The sequence below is a fragment of the Nanorana parkeri genome, unplaced genomic scaffold (assembly GCF_000935625.1).
Source record: "Nanorana parkeri isolate BGI_ZX_2015 unplaced genomic scaffold, ASM93562v1 scaffold21, whole genome shotgun sequence".
Taxonomy (NCBI): domain Eukaryota; kingdom Metazoa; phylum Chordata; class Amphibia; order Anura; family Dicroglossidae; genus Nanorana; species Nanorana parkeri.
The window spans coordinates 182175-205737 of record NW_017306289.1 but is presented as its reverse complement, the minus strand read 5'-3'; the positions used below and the strand labels follow the sequence as shown (position 1 = coordinate 205737).

The 23563-nt window shown below is 39.2% G+C and overlaps 1 protein-coding gene across 3 annotated transcripts in view; it reads left to right on the top strand.

Moving 5' to 3' along the window:
* The window catches only part of GABRG3 (gamma-aminobutyric acid type A receptor gamma3 subunit), a 411112-nt gene that overhangs the window by 260392 nt on the left and 127157 nt on the right, over positions 1–23563 (top strand). For all 3 annotated transcript variants that reach the window (XM_018563074.1, XM_018563082.1, XM_018563090.1), the window contains exon 5: positions 1551–1633. In XM_018563074.1, the coding sequence (XP_018418576.1) occupies positions 1551–1633 (83 nt within the window). The remainder of the gene's footprint in view (positions 1–1550; positions 1634–23563) is intronic.

The following is a 23563-nucleotide window of genomic DNA, read 5'->3' as shown; positions in this document are numbered from 1 at the left end:
GAGGAATAGAGCAGAGGTTCCCGCTCTTAGTGAGACCAAGGCCCAGTAGTTTTCTTCCAAAACCTTCCTTAAAGTGGAATTAAAGTAGTTAAAAATAGAGCTTTGGAGGTGATTGCCATAATGTGCTAGTATGCACAGCATATTAGCACATTATGGCTGACGTACTTGCAGACAATGCCCTTCTACATTGCTGTCTGCTCTCCCCTCTGTTGCTGGCACTGCCATCTTCTCCTGGTCTTCTTCCGGGTTCTTTGATTGGCTGGCTGGCATAATGTAACTCCTGCGTCCCCTGGTTACCTGGTAACCAGGGGACGCTGATCTGTCATTGCAAGTGGCCAGAGCCAGCCGTGAGATGACAGCTGGCTCTGCCCAGCTGTCAGTAGCAGCCTTTCAGCCGGCCAATGGCCAGCCATTCAGCCAGCTTCAGATTTCACCTCGGCTAAGTGGAGCCGAAGCATATGCCGTCGGCTCGACCAAGCCGCTCGCCCAACTTCAGGAGCTGTACAGCCCGTACAGTATAGCCCGTACAGCTCCTACTGAACCGAAGGGCTCTCATAACCGAAGCTAGCCAAAGGATCAGCCGAAGCTTACGGCTGGATCTTTCGGCAGCTTTCTGAATAACCCTCTAAGTTTTCTCAGTTTCACACTCAAAGTATAAGTAAACCTAATCACTAAAATCTCATAAAAGCTTTAACATGTTAATTTAATTTTTAAGTCATATTTTTAAACCTGTAGCTTTACTCAAAATAATACCTGGTAATCCTGCCGTGGAAGCTCTTGTTCATGCACTCCCTCAAGTGACAATACTTTGTCCCTGTCTGCCAGTTGTGCTCCTGCATCATCACCCTGTTAGACAGGCATCCAATGGAGACAACTGGTGAAGATTTTAACACACAATATCCAAGGATAGTCCACTGTTGCTGCCATCAGGAACGCAGCCATGAGAAATGCCATGCAGCCATCACTAGAATGCACTGGCATGCATGCAAAAAAGGCTGCAGTTGATCAGCAGCATTGACATGCCTCAAAGCATAAAAAGGTAAAATCAGTATTTTTATTTTTTGATTATGATACAGAGTGCTTTAGCAAACTAAATGCCATTCAGTTAGGATTTACATCTACTTTAATCACCAACTTTAACACCTGAAACGAAATTATGGCTAAGCTTCAAAATGTGCATTTAGTCTGTGCAAATTCACAAGAAAATGTTTTATTATCAATTTTGAGCATTCCAAAAAAATTACACATAATGTAATCAGAGTGCTAAAAGTTTAGTAAATCACTTTCAATTGAAAAAAAAATTAGCATGCGAAAAAGGCCAAACTAAGACATGCAAACTCATTTCACGCTCTGGTGAATCAGGTTGTATGTCTAAAAAATTCAGGCTGGGATTTTGTACATGTGCTTCTTTTGTCAATTAAATGTTTTACCATAAAGATGATAATGATGTTTTTTAGTATTGCTATATCATTGCACTTGGTCATTGCAAAGTATTAGCAAATAAAATTTCACATTAGTTACATCTTAAATTATGCTTATTTTTCTTCTAGGCTTACCATCAATGCTGAATGTCAACTTCAGCTGCACAACTTTCCTATGGATGAGCATTCCTGCCCACTCATATTCTCCAGCTGTAAGTATTCAGTCTGTGTCAGACCGATATTCCCTGGTTGAGAGATTTTATGCAATGTATCATTTGATATGAATGCCTTGGCTATAAAGTGCCGTGTTTGCAATACATTGTAAGCTTCTTGTGCTGCTTGCTTGTATATTCATATATAGTATGATCTATTTGACACTGCAGTCAGTTTACATTTTCAATGTTTAGCTTTTTCTGGTTTTGTCAAATACATTTGCAGATTTTTACTCAGGGCAATTATAATTAGAGATATCTGCTAACTTTTAAACAGTAATTTTCTATAGGTACTATACGAGTTGTATTTTGTTTTGCAAATGTAAGTAGGTAATATTTTATCTAAAATGTTTTACATAGTCAGACACAACACACTTCATCCTGAAACTCTTTTATATTAAGTATCTTTAAAGGAGAACTATGGGGTTAAGGCTTTTCCCCATAGTTCTCCTTAGGGTAACTGGAGGACACAAACTAGCATCCTCCCGTCACCTCAAGCTCAGTATACCGCGAGCTCCTGAGACGCCGCAGCTGAAGCGGATCCCGACAATTATGTCTGGATCCGCCCCGCTGCGTGAGTGACAGCTGGCTCTGCCTATCTAGCGGCAGAGCCAGCTGTCACTCACGCAGCGGGGCGGATCCAGACATAATTGGCGGGATCCGCTTCAGCTGCGGCGTCTCAGGAGCTCGCGGTATACTGCGCCTAGGGTGACGGGAGGACGCTAGTTTGTGTCCTCCAGTTACCCTCAGGAGAACTATGAGGTGAGTTAAAAACACTCACCTCATAGTTCTCCTTTTAACAGAAATATAAAGTTAGAAGAAAATATTTCCTATCAAGGACATATGGGGTGGTATGCTCAAAATATGTGGGAAAATATAATAATCTTGCTCACACTATTACACAACACTTGTCGTTAACCTCATGTCTAAATACCTCTGTTTCATTTATGATATAAAACAGGCCTACACATGGCCAAGAAAGATTTTTAAATGCTGAATAATTTCATACATACTAAACTTAGGACCATTTAACACAGGGTCAACACAACAAAAACTGATAGCTTAGTGAGATGAATTTAATGGGTGAATCACCACTGGTTTCTCAGTTACTCCAACTGTAAAAGTTCCCCCAAATGTCACTAGTGTTGACCCCCTATGCTACACATCTTTCACACCACTGGCAGCATTCTCTGTAATAAAAAATAAATGGACAGTACAAGAAGGCAGTAAGACTCTTTCGGAACAACAAATGGAGATCCTGTGTACTGAGCAGTGCAGAGATCCAGTTCATCAAGATGTACTATAAATAGAGCCACGGGGCAATCAAGTCTACGTAAAACTCAAACCGTGCTTTTTGGTTTACAGGGTCAAACGTCAGCAATGATTGAATAACATTTCATATTGACTGGTCAATATGTACATCCATATGCACATACTAAATTATAAATAGTTGTGTTCAATCTCATTAGTTTCTGTGCACTCATATATTTGATTAAATATGCATTTAGCTAACTTGTATACCTCTATTTTATAATTATATGTGATAGTTAAAATGGTATTGGTTGATATTAGACAATTATTCCCATTGCACCCTCTTGTGTATAAAGCAGTGTGTACTTTTGTGTGTGTCTGTTAAACTAATAAATAGAAATGTAACTTTTGTAATGATTTGTTCAGACTGATAAGATATTTATAGCTGAAGTGGCTCTCTTTTGTTTAATGGAACCATTCATTAAAATATATTGTGATTGTGAGGGCAGGAAGATTTTTGGCATTTCCTGAATGCTAAAAGTAAAATCATGCAGTTGCTTTATGAATGGATATTTTAAGAACTGCAGCTTGGAATATATAGTGGTTCAGTGTCTAAAAGGTCTATGTCAGCTTGAGTACAGCATCAACACAGCAGCTTGCATGCACTTTTAAGGTTTTGTTAGCTCTCTATATTGTGAAGTAGAAGTTTTCCATTAGAGGCTGAATTGAAATCAAGGTGTTCTTTGAGATTGCCTCCCCACTACACCCACTACCATTTTTATCTAGGCTCTGTTAATGCTGAACTCTAGAGCACAGATCTTAAAAGGATGGAGAACCAGCAATGGTCAGAAGCAGGTTGTAGCTCAAGATTTTGTGCTTTATATATTTTATTAATATGTTAATATACACCTCTAACTATATTTAATTGTGAACAATTAGCAAAATGTTGGTAGCCGGTAAAGGAATGATCTAAATGTAGAAAACACTTTTCATAACACAATATGGTATGGTACAGTATATAAGATACTGGAAAATAGGATTGCAAAAATTAATGGAATTTAGCCACTAAGCATTATAATAACCCACAGATTCAGTTTAATTCAATTATATAATTCAATAATAAGGAATGGCATCATACATGACGTACAATATTTTGGATAAAATATTGCTTTCATATTATAGCACAATATCAAATGCCAAGAGGAGTTATATACTGATCAAATCAAGCTGAGCTTAAAATATTTCTCATCTATCAAATATATAGCCTTTGGCAGAGAGATAATACAGATTATACAGCCTTTTGAAGGCTGTCTAAATGTAAAAGTGTCTGGAAAAAAGAAATAATATGAAATTGAAAAAAAAGTAAAATAAGTAAACAGTCTATGAAAATGAAACATACAATAGTAAAGATATTATAGTGATAAGTATTATAATCATAGAGTGTTTGATTGTGTTTTAAATAAATATAAGCTGCAGGGAGAAAGCTAGGAAAAAACAAACTAAAAAAGTTTTGTAACCTAAAGTATGTATTATTTTCTAAGTCAGTCATTGTAAGTCTGTGGAAAAAAAATGCATTTAATTTTATAAAATACAGCAAGTCAAGACAAAGAACAAGGATAATATGAGCATACAGTAACCCTTGAGCAACCAGTAAGATTGAACTTTTCCGCATGATTGCTGCAGGGTATTTCATGTTACACATCTTTATTGCTCTTTGTATTATCATCTCTAAAATGCATTTCTATATTCTGTATATAAAACAATAGAGATTTAGAGAGAGCCACCAGCAATAGTCCCTACTCTGAGCTACAGCTAACTTGGTCAAACAGAAAGCTCAAGTACAGTATACACAAATGCTATAAAGCATGTCTTATCATGTTACTGCATTGCAACAAAGCCTGTCATCCTTGGGTATCCTTTGAACATTCCACCACTAAGTTTTCCCAGGGCACTCATAAAATAGGAAGGTAACACATATCTTTTTATTTAGTTTAGTATTAAAGAAAGAGTTGGCACCAATGGAGGAGCAACCCACAAACTAGAAAGAGCTATAACACTGCATATTACACAGTTGCTTCTGTGGCTTGGGGTAGCTGTATAGTAGCCTGGGGTTATGAATCCCTTAATGTTATAACACATTTTGGGGAAAGCAATAGGTGTCCAGCTGAAGTTGGAAGTCATTTTAGAAATCTCATCTTAAAAACAAACAACTTGTTTTAAGTCCATTAAAGTGTGTGGCAACGCCTAATATAGAATGCAGGACGTCTCTGTAATACATGCACCTTTTTCAATGTTGCATCCCTTTAAAGACGCTGCAAGTACAGAAAAATACCAGTTGATGTGCCATAAATGCATTCAGCTTCAAATTACTTGTGAAGTGCCAACCCACGGCATTATTGTTGACTGGATGGTGTGAGCCCTGCCAGTTGTCTTTTGCTAAACTTCTAAATCTCTTCCTCTATCCTAATCCCCACAACATAGAAACAAATTGTTCTGTAGACAAAGATAAAAACCAGGGCATCTAATTACACTTCTTAAGATAACCATGGAAATGTGCCCAGGATACAGGACAGCTCAGAACTTCTGACAGATATTAGACAGACATAAAAAAACACTTTAAATTGTATATTTAACAGACTAAAAGGGGCAAATAAGAGAAGTTCATTGTTATGTTTTACATATTCCTAAAAGTGTACCTGTGTTGTTATGGTCCCTAGAGTGAAATCAGTATTCTTTTCCCAAACTAATGAAAATGTTCACACTTAGGCTTAAATCTCCCCATCCCCAAACACATATAAAATTGAACCAATGCAGAAGTTCTGAAAAAACCTATGGTAAATAATGAAACTTTTCCACTCAGGGTAATGATATTTAGGTTCTAGCATAGTAGAAGAATTATGTCATCAGTTTGCTTTGAGAGGGGCAGTTGTCCTTCCCCTAGTGACTACTGTTCATTGTATTGTTCTGGCAGTTCAAGTTATAAGGCAGCAATAGGAATAATGTGTGTGAGACTGTAATTGATTTTTACACTGGCAGGCCAAAGAGTGAGAGTCAACAAAACATATGTATATATAGAAAAGATTTTTAGATGAACAAGTCATGGATTTAGAGGCAGCAGTGGTGGGTGAAGCGGTTAATAACATTTAAGTCAGCACCTTAGACCAGCAAATGCTGTAGATGTTGATCCTGAATGATGATCATGGTATGAGGTAAAATGCTTGTTTTGTATAACACTTAACAGCATTCACTAAAAATGGGAAAAAAATATGTCAGCTGCACTTTAAATAGGAAGAAAGATTTAGATGGATTGTATCAAGTTAACGTGCTTTGTGATAAAAGACTATAACTGTATTTATTGCTCTGATAAGGCATTCTGGCAGTAGATAAATAGAACGATGCTGTGGTGATCTTCTATATAAAAAATGACACAGAGGCAGGTATAAATGATTGAATCATTTCACATTGAGGTACTGGTGTTGTGCTCACTCTGGGTCATTGGAAAAATAAACCAAAGTTTCAATATGGTCTCCAGCGATTAAACAAACACCACACTGTGTGTTGGAAACAGCAAGGAGATAACCTCAACATGCACTAAACATCTGAGATACATGTCAAGATTAAAAAAGGTGTGATCAGTGGAAAAGTATATCCCATTTACAGTTTTTTCTTGCTTAAAAGCAAAGCTATCATCAAATTTTTTAAAAAAAGTATAAACAATGGATCAGGGGCGTAACTAGAAATCACAGGGCCCCATAGCAAAATTTTGTATGGGGCCCCGTGATTTCTAGTTATACCCCTTGTAGAGCCCACTCGAGATCCCACCTGAGGGTGACCCTGCAGAGCCCACCATAGACTCTCTGTGGTGGGCTCTGCAGGGTCACCCCCAGGTGGGCTGGTCTCACTCCTTACCTCTTGTCGGACCCGCCTCCTTCTTCGTCATCGAGCACCTCCTCCTCCCTGTTGCCGAGCACCGGCCCGCCTCCTCCACTGCCGGTGACATCAGAGGTTCGCGAGTTGATGATGTTGACAGAACACCGGGTCCAGCCTGCTCCACCACCGCTGCTGGCTCTCATTGACTCTGGAGATGAACGCGCTGCTGCACAGATGATCTGAACAGCGGCGTGTTCGTCTTCAGCCGCCAGTGAAAGCCACCAGCAGAGGATCCCATAGCGACCCAGGCATCTGGCCGGGCCCCATAGCGACTGCCTGGGTCGCTATGGTGATTGTTACGCCACTGCAATGGATACTGTTTAAAGTGTATGTAAAACCTGAAATCTATCTAATCTGCAAACCTCCTGCAGACCTGTCAGACAACCCAATAGCCAAATGAAGGAACACACACAGCAGTCTAACAGCAGTGCTGCTATTATGGGGCAGTGGCTTGGTGTTGTCTGCCTGTAACAGGAAGTGCTTTTACTGGCAGGATCTCCAGGTAAGAAACTTTACAACAGATTCACAAAAACAATATTTGTTAAAGAAAACTGTATACAGTGAGACATAATGCCAAAAATGCTATAAAATATATTTTAGGGTTTACACAAACTTTAACACTTAGGGGGTCTATTCACTAAGCTGCAGCCGAGTGAATGACCGACCTGAAGCGAAGTGAGCCGAACGATGTTCAGCTATTCACTTCAGGATGGTAGGCTGATTTCAGCTGAAATCAGCCGTACATTGGGTGGCTTCCCGTGGCTTCGGGTTGGCCGAACATGCTTAGCATGTTCGGCCAACCCGAAATGCAGAAGGAGTTCGACTCAGCCCATCCAACATCTGGATCGGCTAAGCCGAACCTCCGACAGGCTATTTGCTGCTGTTCGGTCTATTCTTATAGATGCCGAACAGCAGTGAGTGAATAGCCGAATGCCTCTGAGCGGCATTCGGCTCGGCTGTTCTGCTCGCTCCCTCTGTGGGACCGAGCAGAACAGAAGAACAGTTAAAAAAGTAGAAAAAAATTAATAAAAAACGATTGTGCGAAGCTAGCAGTGACAGCTAGCTCCGCCCAACTGTTTTCTATTGTCCGGCGGTTCTGCTGCCGTCAAAAAAAAAAATATTTTTTTCCATAGGAATGCATTGCTAGATTTCTATTGGTTATTTCAATTTGCAATAGTCAATAGCAAACTAGCTATTGTACCTGCCCGCTGCTGCTGTCAATCACTAGAGGGGACCTGATGGAGAACTGCAGCAGTGGGCGGGTGCAATAGCGAGATTGCTATTGGCTATTTCAATTTGCAATCTAGCAAGGCATTCCTATGGTGAAAATTTTAGCACCCGGGAGAGTTAGGCTATTTGGAGATCAGTGTCCTTGGTGAGTTGGTAACCAGGGACGCTGATCTCTCTGCAAGTGGCCGGAGCCAGCTGTAACATCACGGCTTGCTCCGCCCAGCTGTCAGAAGCAGGCTGTTGGCCGGCCAATGGCCGGCCGCTCGGCCAGCTTCGGCTTTCACCTTGGCTCAGTCGAGCCGAAGCATATGGCTTCGGCTCGACTGAGCCCCCCGGCCAACTTTGGGAGCTGTACGGGCTATAGTGAATAGCACGTACAGAAGCCCTTCGATTCTACTGAACCGAAGGGTTTTCTGCAGCCGAAGCTAGCCGAAGGATCAGCCGAAGCTACGGCTAGATCCTTCGGCTGCTTCGTGAATAGACCCCTTAGACTTCTTCTTAGAGAGATTATGACATGACTCTTGACAAATTATTCACCTTTCTTAATCCCATGAAACTGGAGCCATATTTGTTAAGGCAGCATCCAAGATCAGCGGCATTCGGCTCGGCTATTCATGGTACCAAGCAGAATAGAAAAGCGGTGAAAATAAGTCAAACAAAAAGTAGAAAACTATTGGGCGGAGCTAGCAGTGACCGTTAGCTCCGCCCAACTGTTTTCTATTGGCCGCCAATGAATAACTGGGCAGAGCCGGCCGTGCTCCACTGAGTTCTCATTGTAATGACAGTTCAGCCTCCCCTGGTTACCCATAACCAGGAGAGGCTGAACTGTCATTACACAATGAGAGCTCAGCTGAGCCGGCCGGCTCTGCCCAGTTTTTCATTGGAAGCCAATAAGAAACAGTGATATCAAGGCCAGCTATGCTGAGCTCTCATTGTTCTTGGCTCGGTCGAGCCGAAGCATATGGCTTCGGCCCGACTGAGCCCCCCGGCCAACTTTGGGAGCTGTACGGGCTATAGTGAATAGCACGTACAGAAGCCCTTCGATTCTACTGAACCGAAGGGTTTTCTGCAGCCGAAGCTAGCCGAAGGATCAGCCGAAGCTACGGCTAGATCCTTCGGCTGCTTCGTGAATAGACCCCTTAGACTTCTTCTTAGAGAGATTATGACATGACTCTTGACAAATTATTCACCTTTCTTAATCCCATGAAACTGGAGCCATATTTGTTAAGGCAGCATCCAAGATCAGCGGCATTCGGCTCGGCTATTCATGGTACCAAGCAGAATAGAAAAGCGGTGAAAATAAGTCAAACAAAAAGTAGAAAACTATTGGGCGGAGCTAGCAGTGACCGTTAGCTCCGCCCAACTGTTTTCTATTGGCCGCCAATGAATAACTGGGCAGAGCCGGCCGTGCTCCACTGAGTTCTCATTGTAATGACAGTTCAGCCTCCCCTGGTTACCCATAACCAGGAGAGGCTGAACTGTCATTACACAATGAGAGCTCAGCTGAGCCGGCCGGCTCTGCCCAGTTTTTCATTGGAAGCCAATAAGAAACAGTGATATCAAGGCCAGCTATGCTGAGCTCTCATTGTAATGACAGGGGACGCTGAACTGTCAGTGCAACTGGCCGGAGCCAGCCGTGAGATCATGGCTGGCTCCACCCAGCTGTCAATAGCATTCGGCTCGACTGAGCTGCTCGGCCAACTTCGGGAGCTGTACGGGTCTATAGTGAATAGCCCGTACAGCAGCCCTTCAGTTTAACTTAACCGAAGGGCCCTGGCAGCTGAAGCTAGCTAGCGGCAGCCGAGCTACGGCTGATCCTTCGGCTATCTTTGTGAATAACCCACTTAAAGTTTGGGTTGGTAATAATTTTCCATTGTAAAGTGATCATGTAACATTGTCCAGTACTGGCAAAGTACAAGTTAACTTTAGGGCACCAGGATGTCTGTGCCTGCTGGCTCCAAAGATGTAAATATATTCCTGAATAGAAAAAGTGCAAAAAAAATGCTGTTTGTTGGTGTTGGGCAATATAATTTTGTATTCATGTAGTTACGTGGAAAAATGTTATTCATTTTTATTTTACTTCTACCTTTAGACCCCTTTGTAGTCTAACCTTTTAATGGGTGTTATGAAAAGAATTGTTCTTTTGGTTCTTTTAAACATTCTCATCCTTGATCAAACTATTAAGGTCACAGATGAAATTAATGAAGAAAAAAAAACTCCTAGTGGGACATCATGTAAGTGCTTGAGGGAAATGAACAGGTCACATTTTCTATGCAAATGATCAGCAATAGTTTAATGAAATTTAGAATATAACAAAATCTGATGGAAAATACCATTACTTCATTACTGTAGAAATAGCAATCTACATTTTGTTCATCATTTTTATAATAAATAAGCATATGTATTCAAAGCCTTTCAAAACCTTTTGTAAGTAGTACATTAGTCCATATTGTTGTAATAATTTTAGCAGCAGGATTACAACATATTATACCATTATGGTATAACCTCATTATGATTAAATATGATGAATATGTCTTCATGTAATCATTTAGTTTTAGCAGCCTATTACTCTGAAATAGAAAATGGGAAAGGGAAAAAATTAGGGAAAAAAGTGTGACTGAACTGCTGTTCAAAATCTGTGATTTAAAAAACAATAAAACATACAGAAGCCTGGGTATAAAAAAAGTATATGTTTCCATTTGTTTTGTTGTTATACAAGCAAAAATAACTAAATTTTATCCATAAAAAAATGTATTATGGTGTAGTTATACATGTTTTGTCTATAGATGGTAGTACTTTAGACGTTATCCATTCTCCATTGTATGTCATCACATGTTACTTTTAAATAACCATAATTAAATATTTCAGTGGTATAAGTTCAGTATTCCCAGGAATCATATTTGAGACTAGATTGAACTTCCAGGGTAGATGTCAAAATATCTCTTCTCTAGTGCATTAGATTAATTAAATTTTTACATTTTTGTTTGTTTAAATAGTAGACTGAATGTGGCTGATTTAAGAAAATCATATTCATACTACACCAACGACAGAAAAAAACTGCCGTGTCATGCAAAAAAGCAACTTAAATAAGTTTATACTTAATAAACTTTCATTGGTGACATCCTGCATATTCTGATTGGTGCACTTTCTCTCATGACCCATGGCTATCCCTTGTTTGTTCTTATGTGCATTTTTGTTCTTGCGCATTTTCATTTGCCAGTTCTCAGTCTTAGTTAATTTCTGACAATATTACAGTAACAGCACACAAATTAGGGACACATCTCCTATGCATGTTACAAGAAGGATGTGTGTTCTCTTGAATGTTCCCAATCCAGCTTCTCGAAAAGCCCCTCTGCCTTGATGTTTCTTTTAGGCTTATTCTAGTTTCTAACATATGACCCTCCTTCACCTTACATAACAAAGTTATGAAAACAGCAAAGCACAATAAACACTGTACCTGGAATTGGCTGCAAAAAGGCTTTAGGAAATCAGCGGTGCTGATATGCAGCCATGCATTAAAAAGGGAAAATAAGAATGACAGTAAAAAATGGACATAGTTTTTGAAGCACAGCACTTTAGCAAACTAAATATTGCTCTGATAGGAGTTACATGTACATAATGTACTGGTGAGGCTGTACAACAGAGATTCTAGGCAACTGGGTTGTGATTTAATAATGGCGAATCCCTGATTCAAGTAGTTCTTTTTGTAGTACTTTATAGTTATCTGCCCTATGAACTTGTTCTCCCATCACCCTTCTCTTGAACTAAAGAGACAACTAACAGCTGATGGAGAAACCGTATCATTCACTGGCCAGTACTCCAAGACTGATAGCGTCTCAGTGAGAGGGAAAATTAGCTTCCTTTCAGGCATATTGCTTGCTGCTGCAGACATCACTGCTTTTCTGTACAAGAACCCTAGGTGATGTCATTACTGTGTGTCCTTTGGTAAGTGTGCTTCAACTGCACCCCCATCTCAGTTTTATATCTAAAAATATTAGAAATGCTATAGGTTGCCTTTACAATTAATACTGTGTAGCATTTTGTTGATGGCTTTCAATAAATATAAATACATATTAATCTTCAGCTGACCAACAGCTACATTTCAAATGTCCTAACCACTCTCACATGGCAATAAGATTCCAGGCACTTTTAATTTCAAACATGGTTCTTTACACAATGTGTAAACGAATGGGTGCCAGTCACTTTAATAAGCTTAAAATATTAACAGGTTTATTGCAAAGTGCAACATGTGAAAGAGGTATAAATCAGGATATCGCTAAAACATGTTTTACCTTATACATCGAACTAAGCACAAATCTCTGCTGCATCTCTCATAAGTCTTTCTCTAAACCTGCTAAAAGCACAGACTACAGTATGTTGTCTGTACTCTTGCAAAGTTTTGGCTCCCTGACAATTGAGGTTCAGCTGGTATCTCAATCTTTATATTAATGGATAACCGGGAAGGTTCCTGTGCATTCTTCCCACTCAACCAATAACTTTTCCACATTTCCATTATGGGATCAGTCCCTCAAATATAGGTGTGACATGAAACAGAAATGTTAACTAAGCCTTTAAATATGTCCCACCATCTTTGTTGTTTTCATCGATTTACTGAATACATGTTTGAGTCTTCAGTATGATGGCATTCTTCATCCAGATAGTTATTACTAGTCACTTATCTTGCCTCTTCAATGCTGTTGCATTCTCTCTCATTTACTGATATTAATGTATTTTTCCTTGCTGAATGACACAGGTGTTAACTGGACCCTTTCTTCCATCATATTTATCGGCATAATGGTCATTAGCTGCTGCAAAATATTATACCGTATATTATACTATAGTATACCCTCTCTGTTTTGCCTCATGTTGTGCTACAGCTTTATTTAATCATTATAAAGAGGTTGAATTATATATACCGTATTGTTAAAAACTGTTTTTATGTCACTCTCTTTTCTTTGAATTTCATTCTTCACCTGAATGATTGAATTGCAGGGAGGACAGAACAACATGCTACTCCCAGGTTCCATTACTTTCTGTTGAGCTTCTTGAAATATTTCCAGCCAGTTTATCAGATCATTAAAGCCCATCAGCTTGAATCACAATAGCTTTCAACGATTTTCAAGCACCTCACATAATGCATGTCACTGAGCAGAGATTAATGAAAGACACCTAATCTATATTCTCCCTTTAATAATACACTCATACTAATGTATTCTGGGATTCTTTTTCTAGTGAATAAGGTGTATTTGAAAACAAAATGTAATTATTTGTGAACCAATATTTTGCTAACTGCATGTTTCTCCAAAAGCAATGCATCTCAGAGTTTTTTTGTGTACATTTTATAAAGTTAAAACAATTCTGATATCTTGTGGTTTTGTAGGTGTGCTTAGAGAAGGAATGTCATTCAACATGTATAACCTGTCAAATAACTTCTTAAAGGCGGTTTTTATAAAACATCTAGATAAGATTTTGTAATCAGTTGACTCTACTAAGCAGGGATGAATTGGTTGTGTGCCATTTTTTTTTACATCTTATCCATTAGGATGCTAAATATATTTTTACAGTAATACAGTAAAAAGGCCCATTTTTTATCACATAGGGGTCTATTCACGAAGCAGCCGAAGGATCTAGCCGTAGTAATAGCCAATAGGAATCTAGCAATGCATTACTATGGGCAAAATCTTTTTTTTCTATTCTGACACGGCTCCATGTCAGAATAAAGAAAAAAAAAGAAAAAGCAGTGTTTCTCTCCTGGGCGGCCAGGTTCGGGAGGCTCCCAGAGCGCCCGAGAGGTTTTTTTTTAGTTTTTTTTTTTTACAGCAGCAGAACCGCCTGTCAATAGAAAACAGTTGGGTGGAGGTAGCTGTCATTGCTAGCTCCGCACAATCGTTTACTATTTTTTGTTTTACTTTTTAAACTATTTTTCTGTTCTGCTCGGTCCCCTGCAGCATTTGGCTATTCCCTCACTGCTGTTCGGCATCTATAAGAATAGACCGAACAGCAGCGAGTAGCCTGCCGGAGGTTCGGCTTAGCCGATCCATATGTTGGATCGGCTGAGTCGAACTCCTCCTGCACTTCGGGTCGGCCGAACATGCTGAGCATGTTCGGCCGACCCAAAGCCACGTAAAGCCACCCGATGAAATCAGCCGTACCAGCCTGAAGTGAATAGCCGCATATAGCCGCATATATACACTTTATACAAACTCGGTTTTAATAAATTTGTTTTTAGCTCTTACAGCACTTCTAATCAGTTTAATAATTTAGAACCATAACAATTTCATAAAAACTTCTTGCCTCTAGTTTCCATTTAACAAATATAACATTTACATCCTTACATCATAAGAGCCAAGAAGCATGGATCTGTATAGTTTCTATACAAATATATATTCTTGTATCTTTCCATTTTTTTTCAAGAAGCAGGTTCCAATTGTCATTTTTCTCCCCACCCATTTCTCTTACTGAAGGAAAAATAGCCATGCTAACCCTAACCCTGAGTTGGACTGAAAAGGTATATGTGACATACTGAAGTATCTCACTTCTTTGTACAGGCTTTAACCACCAGATTAGCCACCATTCCAGGTTCCTCCTGCACAATAAAACCAAGCCTGAATGAAGGGGCATAACCTTCAAAATCATTGACTATCCAAACTTTATTGTAAACATTTTATATATACTGATCCTCATGGCTTGACCCTTTAATCCATTCACCTCACATAAGATTTTTATTGCTGTCTGGTGTCCCTGCTGGGGAGATTTACCCTGTCGATTTACCCTGATGAAGGACAGAAAATGATTGGAGATTGAAGATTTTTAGCTTTCACTAGAACAGGAAAAGTAAAAGGAAAGCGAAATTTTGGTAAAACGTATTCTGGGGACAACTGGCTAGGAGTGAACTTTGCGGAGATTCCCTCTCATTTCCCATTATGTCTACAGGACAGGGAGTAAACCAGACTCCCTGATAGGACACAGATTGAAAAAAAAACTGTCAGGGGTTTATCCATTTACTACTCTTAAAATAAAAAAAGTATTGGCCCCACATTTTATCTTAAACCGAAACCTCAGTATATATACAGTACATATACACATATGTTAAAAAAACCTAAAACATAGTATTGCAGTATGCAATGATACCTTTCTTACTGGACTAACATAATATTCAAAAGACAAGCTTTTGAGAGTTAACCTCTATTCTTTAGATCAGAAGCAATACTAATCAACATGACAGAGTTTACCACTTAAAGAAAGACAAAGTTGTTAGAGAAAAGGTACTACTGAGAACCATTTTGTCTAAATGGTTCTCAGTAGTTTGTATGGCCCCCACATGCTTGTATGGATGCCTGACAATGTCGGGGCATGCTCCTAATGAGACGACGGATGGTGTCCTGGGGTATCTCCGCCCAGATCTGGACCAGAACATCACTGAGCTCCTGAACAGACTGAGGTGCAATCTGGCAGTGTCGGATGGACCGAGACATAATGTCCCAGGGGTGTTCTATTGGATTCAGGTCAGGCGAGCGTGGGGACCATTCAATGATTATAATTCCTTCATCCTCAAGGAACTGGCTGCATACTCTTGCCACATGAGGCTGGGCATTGTCGTGCATCAGAAGGAACCCAGTACCCAGTGCACCAGCGTAGGGTTTGACAATGGTTCCAAGGATTTCAGCCCGATACCGAATGGCAGTCAGGGTGCCATTGTCAAGCCTGTAGAGGTATGTGCGTCTCTCCATAAATTTGCCTCCCTAGACCATCACTGACCCACCACCAAACTGGTCATGCTGAATGATGTTACATCCAGCATAACATTCTCCACGGCTTCTCCAGACCCTTTCACGTCTGTCACATGCGCACAGGGTGAACCTGCTCTCATCTGTAAAAATCATAGGGCGCCAGTGGCAGACCTGCCAATTTTGGTGTTCAATGGCAAATGCCAATCGACCTCCATGGTGCCAGGCAGTGGGCACAGGGACCACTAGAGGATGTCGGGCCCTCAAGCCACCCTCATGAAGTCTGTTTCTGATTGTTTGGTCAGAGACATTCACACCAGTGACCTGCTGGAGGCCATTTTGTAGGGCTCTGGCAGTGCTCAATATCCCAGCAGTTTCATTGACTTGATGCTATACTATGATTAAAAAGTTAATTTTTTTTGAGCAGTGTATACACATATACGGTATCTCACCGAGTATACATTCATCGGCCACTGTATTATGTACACCTGTTCAGTTGCTTGGTTACGCAAATTGCTAATCAGCCAATTACAATGCAGCATCTAAAAGCATTTAGGCATCTAGATATGGTGAAAGGGGATTTTAGACACTTTGAAAGTGGCATGGTTGTTGGTGCCAGGTGGGCTGGTCTGAGTATTTCAAAAACTTCTGATCTAATGGGATTTTCACGCAAAACCATCTCTCGGAGATATATATATATATATATATATATAGTACAAAATACATAGCACCAAAAATTATCCCTGGAACAATTCCTACATTTCTTGTTTTCAAAGAATTAGTTGATTTTTGCAGAGGCACCTTGGTCTGTGAACCTTGTGACAGAAGAGATCCTAAAAGAGTTTCACATTTTTAAATTCTGAACTAACACTGCATGTTGCCAAGTGTTTTCTGCTGAATTAGACATGAAAGTTTATAGCTGAATAATTCTCACTCAACTGAACTATTTTCCTTTGAAATATCCTTTGAAGCACAGGTCACTGATATGTGATTCACTACCCATGCAACTTTTTAGCTAGTTTGTACTGTATTCAACATTCTTAGAATCTGTACACTCTTGCTACAGTGGACAAGCAGGCTAGTGAGGTGGAAATTCTGACATATTGGATAATCTGTCAAAGTAGAGAAAAAAAGCAGTGGCTTGACAGCAGTAAGGCTGGGTTCACACCTACGCGTATCAAATATGCGCGTTTGTCGCGCAATTCGCGGTAAAAAACGTGCGACAAACGCACGTTTCCGAGGGCTACTTGGCTGTATCCCAATGGAAACGCGTGACAAAAACGCCCCAAAGAAGCTCCTGTACTTCTTTGGGCGTAGGGCGTTTTGTAGCGCGTTCATCCGGCCTGTAATACGCCCAGGTGTGAACCATACCCATAGGAAATAATGGGATTTCTGTGTTTGAGCGTTTTACAGAGCGTAGGAACGTGCTACAAAACGCCCAGGTGTGAACCGGGCCTAAGACCTATGTGCCTTCACATGAGATAAATGCCTAAGCACATTTTTTAAAAATAATTTCCTTAAAATATTTTAAAAGTTTGGAAATTATGCCAATTAATTGCATGTAAAGTCAAACAGGAAGAGAAAAGTACACAGTGATGTAGATTTATTTATTTACAATTTATATACAGGCAGTCCCCAGGTTACAAAAAAGACAGGGACTGTAGGTTTGTTCTTAAATTGAATTTGTATGTAAGTTGGAACATGTACTTTTTTAAGTGCAACTCCAGCCAAAAATTATTTTTTCGTTTTGGAAGAGTTAACCCCCTGTAACGTTTGTTTTGCTGTGTGTGGCCCTGTTCAGAAGACTTCACCTCACTTTCTATCCCTGTGACAATTGGATTTTGAAAATTTTGGGTTGTCGTGGAAACAAAGATTGGTGATGAAGCTTCAGTGGAGACACCTTTTTCCCATGATAGCTCTTACGGGAGCGAATTTCCCTTCCTAGGGTAGATTTCTTCTCACATCCTGTTGTCTCTAGGACAGGAAGTGAGATTAAATCTTTCTAATGAGGATACAGACAGCAGTAAAAACCTCACAGTGACCCGGAAGAAGAGGCGGGAGCCCCTCGTCTTCATGTCTGACAAGAACCAACTTCCTATAATCCACGTACAGTAGTACGAACCAGACCCAAAAAGGTGGGCACTCCTCGTCGGCACAAGTGCAGTAGCATTAGAACTACTGAAATGCTGCACGGTACACTTTGGCTGCAGCCTGGGACCCCATGCTGTACAGTAATAGCCACCGTTTGTAAGTAGGCGTCGTATGTAAGTCGGATGTTTGTAACTCGGGGACTGCCTGTAAACAATTTATAGATAAGAACAAAAAAAAAGTAGCATGAACTTTTATTTCCCTAATGAGAATATAATTTAATGAAGCAAAACATACTGCACAGCAGGAAGTTACATTGAAGGTGTTTTCCCATACGAACCAATCAAACATCTATAATTTTTCTATAGCGTGAACTAGAGCAAATTTGGAAGGTAAATCAAGCATATTACCAGTTATAATCTGTAGCATTAGCTAAACTCAAACATGTATACTGTATGCTTGAGAAGATGTCTTAAGATTTACACATACATGAGAGCTTATTTTGTATCTAATTGTCACAAACTGTCCTAGAAACAGCAGGTTTATTTTCCAAAAGTGCAAATCGCAGATATTCAGTAACTCAGCACAGGCTATTCAATTATTGTTTTCATAGTTCAGCTGGTGTTAAACTTATGGGTATTTTCAGATTAACTTACTTAATATTTGCAATTTTGCTCTCAATTTTGTATATATAATCATTTTCCCTCTAATTATTTAGACACCAAACACATGAGGGTTACTAACAGTAGGTGTTGTTCTGCTGAAACATTCATGTGGGTAGGTGGATCTGGATAAGAGATGGCCATAAGGGATGGCATTGCAAATATTTGCAATTTTAGAGCATTTAGAGCATAAAATATGTGGCTTAATTAGACAGGTACATTGTCGTAGTCACACTAGTAACAGAAAACACCCCTGATAATTGCAGATAATTTAAAACCTACAGGTCTATACACTAAAGGGTGAAGATTCGGAAGAGTTTGGAGAAGGCAAAAGAAGTGAACAATCTAAGACAACATAGCTGAACTGTAAAGTGAGCTGAATTGTAGAATATTTCCAAATTAGTTTTTGGCCGAGATTTTACACTTCTCCTGCCTTCTCCAAACTCTTCACTCTTTATTGAATAGACCTGCTAATGTAAAAATGTAATCTCTATTTAAACATTAAAAATATATAAATAACATGGTAGCATAAATAATCTTTGATCTACATGTTAGGGTTGGTCGACATGCTTGGATGGTTGAAGACAGCACAGCTTCACGTCATTCATTAAACTTAGTAAAAGTTATTTGAAAAATGTAATTGTTTTTTACGCCTTGAGTAAATGAGACTTAAAGTCCTGTAGAGGACTTAAGATGAATACATGGTTCGAAACAATTCCCAGCACAAAGCCAGATTGTATGCATATACAACCAGCTTAGCTAGTATATTCCCCTCTCAGAAAATCTTGATCATCCTAGTTTATAGAATGTCTAATACTCAGTGTCCCTCTGTAAATCCCAGGATCATTCCACTGCATCACCCCACCCTTCTTGTAGGTTCATCTGGGGTATAGTAATACATTTGCTTGGGAGGGTGCAGAAGCCCAATATAACATATACATTAATTGTACAGGTATACTGTAAAGCTACTTTTATCACTGAATGAGATATTAATTCACATGCACTTCTGCATTTAGTCTGTCATGTATAAAGTGTATTAGATATGTTTTCTGCAAATAATGCTTTATATTGTCATGGTTGACAGATTTCAGAAATGTGGCTCCTTATATAATATGCTAATAATAAAGAAATATTTTATAAATACATTTTTACAATGTGTGTTTTTCTATAAGCCTAAGGGTATTCTGCCTATGTTCTTAATCCTTAAAGTAGCTAATTAGAATATAAGTATTGGGATGAAAAGCTCCCTGGACATCAAACATAAGTGCTAATGCTCTTCATCTCTGTCATGTCTTATTAGTAATTAGCATTGTATTTTAGCAGATTTCACTTGTCTCTCTTGGATTTTAGTCTGCTCTTATTATGCATATAGATTTTATGTCTTGGTCAAATGTGCTGGGAAGCTTTGTCCATGGTAAATTCTAGGAAGTTCTGGCAAAAGCCAAAAATCTTAGCATTCTCTTCATTATTAGTATACTTAGTTAACATATAAAGTAACCTTTCTTGTACTAACCAGCATCCACTGAGATTCCCACAGCTTGACAGATATACATTGACAAGCCCTAAACACTAACCTTTCATCAAATGCAGAGGCTGTAGCTAACACTAGTTGGGGATAGTATAGTGTGAAAGTGGGGAAGAGAAAATGCACTTTGATGTAATTAAAGTGACATTAAACCCTCAGATTTTTTAACATAAAACAATACTGTAATGTGTGCCTTACTGTAATCCATGGTAGTTTCCCTTCTCTTTGCTGCTCTTCCTTTTAAATCTGTATCTGTTCTCATGCTCTGCAGAACTTCTGTTTTGCAGCAGACTGCCTTGTCTCAGGAATGGATACACGGTGTCTGTGTATCCGTTTGTATAGGTTTGTAACCTGAGCCAGCACTACAGGAAGAGGCCCTGAGCTGAAAAGGGAAGTTCTCCCCAAGCATGAGAAGACATGAGGATTTAAAAGGAAGAGCAGCAAAGAGAAGGGAAACAACCATGGATTACAGTAAGGCACACATTACACTATTGGTTTATGTTAAAAAAATCTGATGGTTTAATGTCACTTTAAGGTAACTCTTTAAATGTTAGAGAAGAATACGCTTCTCTTTGTTTTTCTCTTTATTAAGATACTAGACTTCATTTGCAGTCAGAATTAGGGTTTTGGTGGTCATATAAAATGTTCAATTCATCTCTGCTACTGTAGAGTACATTGTAGGATCTGTCAGGAAGATAGCAACCGACTACAGAATTAGGGTGGAGATCATTTTATAGGTGGAAAGTAAGGACAAGTCTGAGTAGGTTAGACTAACTAAAGATGAACCACAGCCTTACTTTTTTTTTCCTTAGTCCCCCTCCTCTGTTGAAAGGAAGGACTCTCATTTTCTGGCACACTGTCATTATAGCAATAGAAATATCAGTAGCTGCAGTAGCTACCTGTTTACATTTTTTTTTCATTAAGTTACCTAGTTCAAAGTCTCAATTTAATTGCTATTTTTGTATGTCATTAGTAATTTACATTACTCATGTCTATTTTCCATATTTCTTCTAATACTTTCATAAATAAATAACTGGCCTTCACTGTCAGGTCTTTTTGATGTGTTCTGGACTGTCATATGGGAGAATACAAAATCACCTGCACTCCAAATAAATGCCTATCACAGATTTATTGTGAAGACAGTGTTACACAAGTCAAAAGCCTACTGCATTTTGGAGTCTGGCAGGGTCCCTTCCTCAAGGTGACATAGTGATCTATCGTATGACCGTCTCTTGAGTATTGGATTCACTTTGCTTTCTCTTTAGAATTTAATTTGATTTCTATGCCCCTACTAACCTCATATTTGATACATAGATTTGATGTCAGAGACTGTAAAAAAAAGTCAAAGAATGCAAGCTTTCTTCTCGCTTGATAGCTGAAAGGTCATGAAGCAACTCTCTACCAGTTTACTTCTCAGCTATTTCCTTTTTTTTCAAATAGAGGAAATTTAATAAAAATGCAAGGTTATGCACCTAGACTTGATGTTGAAAATGCAAGGTTATGCACTGCCTTGATATGTTAAATGGAATGCAACTTTTTTGCAATGATAGTGAGCAACACCACTTAATACCGAGTTGTAGCTTGGATCAGCAGTCTGAACTTCTTAACTCCTAGAAAAGGCCAGCCTTTTTCACATCATACACAAAATATTTAAATTGCTCTCATGTTTAAGACATGCCATTTTTAAAAGACTTGGCAATTTTCTGAAACATTGTTTGGCCAGCTCCAGACTACATACAATGTATATCAAAACAAATTTAGTCAACTTTTCAGAAATATATATATATTTATATTAATGCAAAATGTACTGGTTCTTTATTTGTGATTGGTTGTTTTTCCTACTGGAGGGCAAGATTCACATTAACTATTTCTTATGTGCACTGCACTTCCCCCACCCTCAACAGTTAATTAACCTCCAATAAAGTGTCAATGTGCAATCTTAACATAAAAAATCTTCAAACCTTAAATACAAACCTTTGATCATAAAACATTCAAATGCTTCAAATAACATAAGTGTAAGAAAATGTTTCTGTAAAAAAAGTATTTTCAACTATCCACCACAGATACTTAATCCAAAAAGTATTCCACAATCAATGCTTGTCAAAATATCCTTGCATGTTCATAGATAAGTCGGCAGCATTTGTACGCCAGCCTTTGTACTGCAAATCCCAACTTGGTCCTGGGTCTCAAAGCCCAATCTGGATTTTTTCAATTTACTCAGAAAAGAAGATAGAGAACCAACATAGCATAAAATCCTTTTTAAAATTGTTATTAAAACAGTTAAAAAAACACTTGAAGTGCTGAAGGAGTTCGACTCAGCCGCTCTAGCCAATAGAAAACTAGCTATTGTACCTGCCCTCTGCTGCTGTCAATCACTAGTGGGGACCTGATGGAGAACTGCAGCAGAGGGCGGGTACAATAGCTAGTTTGCTATTGGCTATTGCAAATTGAAAAAGCCAATAGAAATTTGGCAATGCATTCATATGGTGAAATTTAAAAAAAAAATTATATTCTGACACGGCTCCGTGTCAGAATAAAAAAAAAAGGAAAAGCAGTGTTTCTCTCCTTGGCGGCCGGGAGCGGGAGACTCAGTGTCCCTGGTTAGCTGGTAACCAGGGATGCTGAACTCTCTGCAAGGGGCGGGAGCCAGCCGTAAGATCACGGCTGGCTCCGCCCAGCTGTCAGAAGCAGCCGAACCGAGGCATATGCCTTCGGCTCGACTGAGCCGCTCGGCCAAGTTCGGGAGCTGTACGGGCTATAGTGAATAGCCCGTACAGCAGCCCTTCGGTTCTACTGAATTGAAGGGGTCCTGGGGCCGAAGCTAGCCAAAGGATCAGCCGAAGCTACGGCTAGATCCTTCAGCCGCTTCGTGAATAGACCCCTTAGTCTCCCCTCTGGATCGGGAAAAATAACTTTGAAAACACTTTCTACTCTTCCTAGAGCTGTGGTAGGAAACGTGAAGCAGCGTTGTGACAATGTGGATTCAAATTAAGGCCAAAGTTGTCCTGAGTTATACCTGTTTTCATTTGCAGGTTTATAAAAGGTATTTTTACTGGAATTGTTGGTATTTTTTTATTGAAATATGAATTAGGTTAGGTTAGATATGAATGTATATTTTATATGTACGATTGCATTCCCTTGGTTTTTTTATAGCTTGAATACAGGTATAAAATGCTTCCCATTCCCTTGAAATACCACATTAACACTACATTAGGTTTAAGGTAATTATCAACCAAATTTGATGTTTGAGCTTTTTTATATTTGTAGGGATCTCCAGTAGTAAGAAACAATTCCTAAGCCAACTGTTGCTACCTGATGGCAGTATCATGCTCCCCTGATGGCTTCTCCATAATGTAGTATTAACAATTACCTGGGAAATCCTCTGCAAAAGAAAGACACCGTCAGTGTGGCATTGCAAGGTGGTTGTAAAAAAAACAATTACTTTGGGAAATCTTTGAGCAATAGAAAATGTTAGAGGGATTTAAATCATTGCTAGCCTACCAAAACTAAAATATCA